Here is a 10,296-nt window from a genome sequence, read left to right on the forward strand (position 1 = left end):
ATTTGGACCGCCCTAAGTATTCGATCAGTGCACTACTACTAGCTAGCTTAATGTGATGTTTCCCCAACGCTTTGTCTTTTCCCGCTAATTAACTTGGTCTACTAGCTAGTGGAGCAACCCATAGGTATACCCACTACAAATTCTTCTACGTCATCAGTGCAGTGACAGATATGTTTCTTTTTCTTAGCCAGCAAGGAAATATTTCATTATTTAATTAAGACAGCCAGAAAAATATCTGATTTTTGTCTATATATACTTGGCCGGGCGGCTAGACCGATAGACAGTATCCTTTCCTTGCTCCAGAGCCCAGGCAATAGAGGCATCCAGTGCACCTGAACCACTAGCTACCTAGCTAGCTACATCGGCAAGTCGGCAGAGCTCGTGATCAATGGGGGTCAAGCTCACGCTCCCGCCGGCGGCACTGATCTCCCAGGTGGCCAAGCTGAGCTCCCTCCTCGCCCTCCTCCTCCTCGCGCTGCTGCTGCCCGTCTTCCTCAGGGTCGCCTACGGCTACCTCCTCTTCAACGGCATCGTCCTCGCGCTCGGCATCCAGGCCTTCGTCGGCGGCGGCGGCGCTTCCATCGCCGACGACGAAGACCGGCACGGGTCTCCGAGTGCCGGTCAGGCCGTCGAGGCCTCGCCGTTCCAGAGGGCTGGAGCTGAATCAGTCCGTCCCGACGAACGGGCGGCGGTTCTGGGTGATCTTGTCGTGGTGCCTGCCTTTGTGGCGAGTAATATATTCGAGCTGAAGACCAAGACCAAGGAGGTGGTGCTGAAGGTGCTGAAAAAGTGCCCGTCGACGGCGAGCATCTTCTTCCTCAGCTCGCTGAACGGCGGCCAGCAAGCCGGCGAAGAGGAAAAGGCACGCCAGGAGGAGGAGGAGGAGGAGGAGGAAGATTGTGAAGTCGACATGGACGGGGACGTGAAGATGAGTCGGGAGGAGCTGTTTGCCAACACGGAGAGGTTCATCGGCAACTTCCGCAGGGAGCTCAGCATGCAGAGACAGTAGCACTACTCCAAGCTAGCATAGATATTTTGGCTTAGCTTTTTCTTATTATTTTTCTTTAGTTTGTTGCGTCATGTTATATAGGAGTATGTGTAGGGTGACACGTCCTTAGTCCACGCGTCTGTAACCCTGTTCATAGGCTTTGGATCTTCGGTGACTTTAGGTCTTCAAAATTGACATGATCTCAACTGTTACTAGCACCCACGATGACGTAGATGGAGCGCCAGCCGAGGTGCACCGGCAGGCCGGCCAAGGCGGCGTAGTTAGCTGGACGTGTTGCCGAGAAGGATATGCCGACGCTGATAAATATCCGGCCAAAGTATAATACTATCCAGAATTCCAGAGACGTTAAAACTCCACCACAAGTCAAATCGAGTCATGTCCATGAAACCCGCCACAGACGTACGTGGAGCAACGACGACGGCACGCTGCGCGGGGGCGGCGGTGGGATCTTGGCGTTGTAGACCGGCACGACGACGACGAGCGAACACCATGCCGATGCCAAAAGCGTGCAGCCACAAGGGCCTCGACTACGTGTTGGTATAGAGCAGTGTGTTTAGTTTAGGTTTTTGAAATTAACATCATCTTCCTTTCAAATAAAACAGAAATTACATCATCTTTACTATTATTAGGTAATCCCCAACGTGGACCCTCTAACCACCCGCAACCATTTGGTCCGGACGTATTCTACCATTCAACACGGTCATGTATCGGTCTGCTCCGCGGTCCAGACGTCATTTTTCTTGCAAACAAAAAAAGAAAGGGAGCTTTGCAGTTGTCCACACCGTTGTCACGCACACATCTTACCTTGGACCATACAAACCGTACCTTCACATGTGCTCTTTCCCTTCCGAAGCAGTCAGTTACCACTCGACATGAGTGATGAGCTATCTCAAAAACAATGAAATTGACATGATCTCAACTCTTACTAGCCTCTCAATTATGTCGGGCAATCTTCAAAGAAAGTGAATGCTGATGGCAAAGCCAACATGTGACACAATTGTTATTAGTCGTTGTTTCTTCACACTCTAGAAGCACCCCCGATGACGTGCATGGAGCACCAGCCGAGGTGCACCGGCAGGCCGGCCAAGGTGGCCGAGAAGGATGCCGACGGTTGATAAATATCCGGCAAAAGTATAATACTATCAAGAGACGTTTAAACTCCACAAGTCAAATCGAGTCCTGGCCACGAAACCCGGCATGGACGGCGGTGGGATCTTGGCGTTGTAGACCGGCGCGACGATTACGGCGAACCCCATGCGGATGCAGGTGACAAATCGTGGCTGTCTGCGCCAATATTTTCAGCTCTCAAGGAGTGAGTGGACACGTCCGTCATTTGGCGAAGAGGGCCTCCATATCCTCCAAGCTCCGGCCCCTCGTCTCCGGCAGCCGCAGGTGCACGAACACGCACGCCGTCGCCGCCACGCCGGCATAAAGGAAGAAGCACCCAGGCATCGTTATCCACCCGGCGAGGGATATGAACGACATGCTCACCGCCCCGCACGTCAGCCGGTTGACCGCCATGCCGAGGCCCGCGCCCTGCGCGCGCAGCCGCAGCGGCATGATCTCCGCGGCGTACGTGGACGCGAGCGGCCCGAACCCGACGGAGAACGCCGCCACGAACGCCATCACGGACGCCACGGACGCGGCTGCGCTCGCCGACGATGTCTCGCGGACGCAGAGCGTGAGCGCCAGAGCGGTGAAGGACACCGCGACGCCGCCGGCGCTGGCCAGCAGGAGCGGGCGCCGGCCTACGCGGTCGACCAGGAGCATGGCCACGAAGATGAAGCACGTCTTGACGACCCCGACGGCCACGGTGGCGCCTAGTATGGAGCTAGTCGCGGACATGCCGGCCTTGTTAAACACCAGCGGGCTGTACAGAACGACGGCGTCGATGCCGGACGCCTCCTGGAAGAAGTGCAGCCCGACAACGCATATGAGGATTCGCCTGACTGTCGCCGACGGCCGGACGATCAGCTCCTGCCACACGGAGCCAGCAGCCTGCGGCGCATCAAAGGTCCGCTTTATGTCCTCGAGGCGGACGTCGGCCTCCTCGGCGGTGTCGGAGGTGCGCCAGAGCACCGCGCGCGCCTCGGCGTGGCGTCCGCGCATGGCGAGCCATCGAGGCGACTCCGGCATGGCGAGCACCCCCACGGCTAGGAGCACGGGCGGGAGCACCCCGATGGCGTACATGATGCGCCAGGCGAGGTGCGCCGGCAGGTCGGCCAAGGCGTAGTTGGACGTGTAGCCGAGAAGGATGCCGACGTTGATAAAAATCTGGCCAATGCATAATACCAAGAAGAACAGATTAAGCTCCTTCATCACTAGTCAAATCGAACCCTGTTCCTGTCCATGAGACGCCGGCACATACGTACGTCGAGCAGCGACGAGAGCACGCCACGCGTGGACGGCGGCGAGATCTCGGCGTTGTAGACCGGCGCGACGACGAGGGCGAGCCCCATGCCGATGCTGGTGACGAAGCGCGCAGCCATGAGCGCCGCGTAGCCGCCGCCAAGGGACATGGCGAGCGCGCCGGCCGTGAGGAAGGCGTTGGCGACCACAAGCGTGACGCGGCGGCCCAGGAGGTCGGCCGTCCAGCCGGAGAAGAGGATGGACGCGAGCATGAACACGTTCATGGACCCCGCGAGCAGCTCGACCTGCGTGTCGGTGAGGCCCAGGTCCTCGCGGATGAAGAGCTCCGCGCCGCTCATCAAGGCGAGATCTGCAGTGGAGGCACACGATCACGCGGCAGAGCATCGGTGACGTACAAATTCGAGCCATGGACGACGGCGACTCACGTACTGTAGCCCGTGACGATTGTGGTCATGGAGGCGAGCGTGACGCAGGCGAAGGCGTACATGTTCCGCCGTGGCTTCTCGAGCACGGCGAGCAGCTTCGTGGTGGTGGCTTCGGCGGCTGCATCGTGCGTCATGGCGCCGCCCTGTTTCCTCGCCGGCCCCAGGTTCTGCTTCAGCCACACCTTTTTCCTTAAAGAGATCTACAACTTGGTGCACTTGCAGAAGACGACGAGCAAGCTAGCCGGTGAGATCCATCAGCTACCCCACAGATTTCATTCAGTGTGGCTAGTTTTTATTTGTCTCTTAGCTCGTGGAAATGACAGGTGATTGTCACTTTGTTTTTTGATAAACGACAGGTGATTGTCACCCAATTAACGCGAGGCAGACAGACCTGCTTAGATCTTGGTTCTCGACAGAAATAAATCAACCTTTGGATGCCCCGTTGTCCTTTGTTACTTGCTATATATATATATAACAGTTCAAGGCGAGTAAATTACTCAAAACCATCACATTTGTCCGTTGAGCAGCGACGAGAGCACGCCGCGCGTGGACGGCGGAGCGATCTCGACGTTGTAGGCCGGCGCGGCGACGAGGGTGAAACCCATGCCGATGCTGATGATGAAGCATGCAACCATCAGGCCGGCGTAGCTGCCGCCGAGGGACAAGGCGAGCGCGCCGGCCATAAAGAGGGCGTTGGCTGTCACAAGCGTGGCGCGGCGGCCCAAGAAGTCGGACGTCCAGCCGGAGAAGAGGATGGACACGAGCATGAGCACGTTCTTGGACACTTACTAATGGATGCCAATGGATTATTCCTATGTGTACACATCCTTCAAACATATTGCCTAGTTAAGAACTATCTATAAAATGTTGCCCACGGACTTAGTTTCCCACTACCTCCTATTCCAAGTATTCTTTGTCACAAGTGAAGAACATGCATCAATTTCTATGAACATATAAGAGGATAACTGGTACTTCTATCTATAAAAACATGTTTGTTTTGATTTCTCAACACTACAGGTGAGGACTATTTATCAACCAATACATGAAGGTGTGAGAGAGTAGGTGTGGCCGAAGTGCCTCACCAACTGAACAATCATGCAATTAATGATTTGAAACTTTCATTTACTTATATGACACCTTGAACTTCTATAAGTGCTCGCGCAATCCGCTGCCTAAACTCTAACATATATACTGCCCCGTAGCCTTGTAAAACCACTAAAAACTTCTTAAAATGGTCTGAGATTATTTTTCCTTTTATTGTATTAAACTATTGTTACTCATAATGGTGATAAAACTTGTTTTTCGGATGCTTCCTACCACTATAGGTTTACCAAGGCTAAATGCTACAAGGTGCTAGGCTTCCTTTGCTAGCATTTTTTTATCCCTTTCATCTAAGACAAGCGACCAGTATGAATAAATCTCACAAGTGTGCCAATAGGATGAGCCAATCTAAATTGTACTCCTTTCATAAAAAAATATAGGAGCATTTAGATCACTCAAGTATTTGACCTAAACGCTCTTATATTTGTTTACATAGAAAGTAGAACTTAACACAAATGATATTTTTGAGGGACATGATTTTTCGGACGGAGGGAGTACTGGTAGTGACTTCACTTTTTTACTTTATCGGAACAACATTAGTGTCATTAATCAACACGTGTAGTAAAGACAAAAGAGTAGCACAATCATTCCAACTTGTGTCATGGTGTCGTGAGATGTCTTCGGCTAATAGTACCAGCCAACATCCATCTAGAGCACACTAGTTTTCTACTACCTCTTTACTCTACGAACTTGACAAGAAACTTGCATCAATTTTCACGGAAGTCTTCAGTATGCTTAGCTAGCCAGCATCTTTCTTTAATAAAATATTTATTGTGAATTCAGCACATTAGAAATGGTGATTATTTTATGAACCAAGAGAGATCTTGTACAGTACAAAGGCATATGATAATAATGCACACGCATGCACGCACGCACAGGATTTGGCGCCATTTAAAGAACACAGCATGCGAAAATCAAGGCAAACAACAATTTGTCAAGAAATCTTTATAGTAGTGGTTAGTTTGTAACAAATCAGCGTATTCATTACTGCTAAATGCAGTGGCGGAGCGCTCCGGTGGGCGAGGTATGGCACCTGCCATACCTTTTATTGGCAAAAAAAAATTTATTCGTATGTATCTATCATTCGGCCGCTCGAGCCTCCAGTCCTCGACCACAGCCAGGCAGCCAACGGTGGCCTCGAGCCCTCGACCGCAGCTGGCTCGAGCGCCCTCTGCCCACGCCCCCACGTCCCCTCTGGTCCCACCCACCTAAAAAAAAGAAAACGAACGACCCAGCGGCGACCACGCAGTCCACGCTTCGTCCCTGCCCACTCCTCTGCTCTGTCCCTGCCCGAGACCCAAACCTAGCTAGCGCGGCGGCGGCGGCTTACCTGGCGGGCGCGAGGTCGCGAGGACCATGGCACCAGGCGGGCGCGGGCGGCGGAAGGCTGGGGGCTTGGAGCCTTGGAGGGCGGCGGATCCAGCGGCGCAGCAAGCGACGGCAGCAGCAAGCGGCGGCTTCGGCGGCGGCTTCAGCAGCAGCTCCGGCGGCGACTCCAGCGGCGCGGCGGCTTCAACGGCGGCTTCAGCAGCAGCTCAGGCGGCGACTCCAGCGGCGCGGCGGCTTCAACGGCGGCTCCAGCAGGCGACGGCCACGGTCGGGGTTTGGGATTCAGGTGAGACCAAGTCTGGCATTCATCCCACTGAACACGTCGAGTCTGTAGTCTGTACTCTGTACTAATTGAGTCCTGCATATTCAGTTTAGATGTAAAAAGACTAGTAGCTAGCTGCGTCATTTGACACAGCCAAGTCTGTACTAAATACTAATTGAACCCTGCTTATTCAGTTATTGAACACGTCGTACCTGTATCTGTGCCTGTCCGAACTCTGAACTTTGATGGGCAGTAGCGTTTTTTCTTCTGTCAAAGTGTCAATTCTTCATGGACAGAAAGGCACTGACTAATAAGATGCCCAACCGGCTCAGTTTTGTCTAGATTGCTAGAAGATGGAAGGAAAGGGAAAGGGACTAGTAAATCCAAAGAAAAGAGGAAGAGGTAATTTCTCATTTTTCTGAAATTTTGTAGCAATTTTGAACAGCCTTAAATTCAACCATATTTTAGTGATATATTAATTTTCTCATTGCAGATTTGAAAAGGTTTTAGGTTGTTTTCCTATTGAGGCATGTCTATATTTCCATTGTATTTGGTTATTCGTTCGTAGTGTGTATTAACTCTTTGATTCGCATTAAAAAAATCTTAGTGAGACTTCGCCACACCTTAATTTTTTTCCGTGGTCCGCCTCTGGCTAAATGTGTGAGCAAGAACCCATGACAATATGATGTGCATTGATTTTCAAGGGTATATATATATCTGCATAAATAAGAGGTGGCTGAAGCGCCCACTTGTGTCTTCCTCCGTGTAGTTATGGTGCATGTGGTGCTAGGAGAACACCATCGGCCATAACATCAAGAAACTGACGAGTTTTTTTATAAACATAATATACATACACGGGTGCTCACATATACTCATTCTTGTGAAGGCATGCACGTATATATATACTAAGCATTTTCGAGAGAATGAGCCTACAGGTTTTGATATTGACAAAGGCACTATAGACATCTCACTATTAACAGAAACATCGCCTCTCACTGAAAGAAGAATCCGCAGGTGGTTTGATATCATATGGTGGGCTAGGATACAACACCCTCCGAACCATCCAATAGATGTTGATTCTCAATCAACTAGAGTTCATCAATTCCAACAATAACTCATAAATAAAGGATTAGTTATAAACCAATGAGTACGTCATAAAATCATTGTATCACAACTTTATATTATACTAGGAAAGAATGCAATGCAAACGTGCATATGTACATATATTTGTAGGGCAAAAATAAAAGAAACTAGTAAATACTATATGATCTAACAAGTTGCACGTGCCTAGAGTTCGTCATGATCGTCGTCGTCCTCAGTCGTGTGGTCATTTGGTGCGCCTCCAGACCTCTGGTACACCTCCGTGATGATAGGGTTGCAGACGTCCTCCAGCTCCCGGAGCTTCTCATCGTAGTCCTCCTTCTCCGCCTCTGCATTGTCATCGAGCCACTCGTTCACCTGCCTCACCGCATCCTGGACCTTCTCCTTCTCATCCCTCCCCATGGCATCGGCCATCTTACTGTCGACGGTGTTCTTGATGCTGTACACGTATGTCTCTAGCTTGTTCCGAGCGTCGACCCGCTCCTTGAGCTTGCGATCCGCCTCGGCGAACTCCTCCGCCTCGCGCACCATCCGGTCGATGTCCTCCTGGCTATGCCGACGGCCCTCGTTGGTGATGGTGATCTTCTCCGACTTGCCGGTGCCCTTGTCCGCCGCCTTGACGTGCAGGATGCCGTTCACGTCGACCTCGAACGTCACCTCGATCTGCGGCGTGCCCCTCGGAGCCGGCGGGATCCCGGAGAGGTCGAACTTGCCGAGGAGCCTGTTGTCCTTGGTCATGCTCCGCTCGCCCTCGTAGACCTTGATGGACACGGTGGTCTGCTTGTCCTGGTACGTGGTGAACACCTGCGCCTTCTTCGTCGGCACCACCGTGTTCCTCGGGATCAGCTTGGTCATGACACCGCCGACCGTCTCCATGCCTAGTGTGAGCGGCGCGACGTCGAGCAGGATCATGGTTTTGGTGTTGTCGTCGACGTGCCCGCTCACGATGCTGGCCTGCACGGCGGCGCCGTACGCGACGGCCTCGTCGGGGTTGACCCCCTTGTTGGGCTCCTTGCCGTCGAAGTAGTCCTTGAGGAGCTGCTGCACCTTGGGAATCCTGGTGCTGCCACCGACGAGCACGATCTCGTCGATGTCGGCCTTGCTTAGCCCGGCGTCGGCCATGGCCTTCTTCACGGGCACCATCGTCTTGCGGAAAAGGTCGGCGTTGAGCTCCTCGAACCGTGCCCTGGTGAGCGGCTCCGAGAAGTCGACGCCGTCAAAGAGCGATTCGATCTCGACGCGCACCTGGTGCTGGTTGCTGAGGGCACGCTTGGCGCGCTCGCACTCCCGGCGCAGCTTGCCCAGCGCGCGCAGGTCGCCGGCGATGTCCCGGCCGTGCTTCCGCTTGATGAGCTTGATGAAGTAGTCCATGAGGCGCTGGTCGAAATCCTCACCGCCTAGGTGCGTGTCGCCGTTGGTGGCCAGGACCTCGAAGACGCCATTGTCGATGGAGAGCACGCTGACGTCAAAGGTGCCGCCGCCGAGGTCGAACACCAGGACGTTCTTTTCGGGCCCCTTCTCGTCGATGCCGTAGGCGATGGCCGCGGCTGTGGGCTCGTTGACGATGCGGATAACGTTGAGCCCGGCGATGACGCCGGCGTCCTTGGTGGCCTGGCGCTGCGCGTCGTTAAAGTAGGCCGGCACGGTGACGACGGCGTGGGTGACCTTCTCGCCGAGGTAGGCCTCGGCGGTCTCCTTCATCCTGGTAAGCACCATGGCGCTGACCTCCTCGGGGCTGAAGACGCGCACGTCGCCGTCCTTGACCTGCACCTGGATGTGCGGCTTGCCCTTGCGGTCGACGACGGAGTAGGGCAGCAGCTTGATGTCCCGCTGCACGACGGCGTCGGCGAAGCCCCGGCCGATGAGGCGCTTGGCGTCGTAGATGGTGCGCTCCGGGTTGGCGGCCGCCTGGTTCTTGGCGGCCTCGCCGATGAGGCGCTCGCCTCCGTCGGTGAAGGCGACCCAGGAGGGCGTGATCCGGTTGCCCTGGTCGTTGGCGATGATCTCGACGCGGCCGTTCCGGTAGACGCCGACGCACGAGTAGGTGGTGCCGAGGTCGATGCCGATGACCGTGCCCGTGCTGCCGCCTTCCGTGGGCGCAGCGGCGGAAGCAGCTGGGATCGCGAGAAGCAACGCCGCGACGAGCGCCGCCAGCATCCACATGGACGACGCGCGAGCGCGAGCGCGAGCCATGTCGATTGATCTGTTTTGCTTTGGTTTGCTTTGGTGGAGAAGAGGAGGCCGTCGTATGTATTTATTGCGTTCGTGCGTGCTGCGTAAGGAGGAATCGGAGGCGGTCACTGACTCCAGTTTAAACTTGGACGCGTCACGCTGGTGATCTCAGCCGTGAGTTCTGCCGATCTGACGGTTAACAAGATGCCTTGACGTGTTGATGCGAAGGCACACGTATACATGTCGTTCCCGCCTCGATCGATGATAAAGGAGCGTCGATTTTTTTTAGCAACTATAGGAACGTCGATGTGTGTTTAGTTGTTTATGGGCCTTTTCACGGCCTTCTGTTTATTCAAATGTGGGCCTCATGAAAGCTTTTTATTTACTAACACAAATGCTCGTGCGTTGCAACCGGAAAAATAACTAACGTGTGTCCATGAAATTGTCTGCCTGAGCGGTACAACGGCATGAGTATAGTGCCACCTAACGGCCAGGGGCGGAGCCAGGGGGACGAGCAGGGGCCTGCC

General features: G+C 53.8%; 3 protein-coding genes and 1 pseudogene across 4 annotated transcripts; 2 read left to right on the forward strand and 2 right to left on the reverse strand.

Moving 5' to 3' along the window:
- Nucleotides 1-269: 269 nt before the first annotated feature.
- On the forward strand, nt 270-1,161 carry LOC123153740 (uncharacterized). The gene has a single exon (XM_044572710.1). The coding sequence runs from the start codon at nt 389-391 to the stop codon at nt 1,007-1,009; it is 621 nt and encodes a 206-aa protein (XP_044428645.1). The 5' UTR covers nt 270-388; the 3' UTR covers nt 1,010-1,161.
- Nucleotides 1,162-1,909: 748 nt separating this feature from the next.
- Nucleotides 1,910-3,994, reverse strand: LOC123148777 (polyol transporter 5). Of its 2 annotated transcripts, none has more exons than XM_044568262.1 (3): nt 3,809-3,994; nt 3,382-3,728; nt 1,910-3,283 (listed from the first exon to the last, which is right to left on the reverse strand). In XM_044568262.1, the coding sequence occupies exons 1-3, from the start codon at nt 3,936-3,938 to the stop codon at nt 2,339-2,341; spliced, it is 1,422 nt and encodes a 473-aa protein (XP_044424197.1). In that variant the 5' UTR covers nt 3,939-3,994; the 3' UTR covers nt 1,910-2,338. The 2 variants fall into 2 exon arrangements, with proteins under 2 accessions (XP_044424197.1, XP_044424196.1); XM_044568261.1 differs by having other exon boundaries at nt 1,911-3,283; nt 3,805-3,975.
- Nucleotides 3,995-6,045: 2,051 nt separating this feature from the next.
- On the forward strand, nt 6,046-7,140 carry LOC123148778 (uncharacterized). Its single transcript, XM_044568263.1, has 3 exons — nt 6,046-6,520; nt 6,829-6,898; nt 6,990-7,140. The coding sequence occupies exons 1-3, from the start codon at nt 6,262-6,264 to the stop codon at nt 7,072-7,074; spliced, it is 414 nt and encodes a 137-aa protein (XP_044424198.1). The 5' UTR covers nt 6,046-6,261; the 3' UTR covers nt 7,075-7,140.
- Nucleotides 7,141-7,648: 508 nt separating this feature from the next.
- On the reverse strand, nt 7,649-9,760 carry LOC123148776 (heat shock 70 kDa protein BIP4-like; annotated as a pseudogene).
- Between the last annotated feature and the right edge of the window lie 536 nt (nt 9,761-10,296).

The sequence above is a fragment of the Triticum aestivum genome, chromosome 7A (assembly GCF_018294505.1).
Source record: "Triticum aestivum cultivar Chinese Spring chromosome 7A, IWGSC CS RefSeq v2.1, whole genome shotgun sequence".
Classification (NCBI taxonomy): domain Eukaryota; kingdom Viridiplantae; phylum Streptophyta; class Magnoliopsida; order Poales; family Poaceae; genus Triticum; species Triticum aestivum.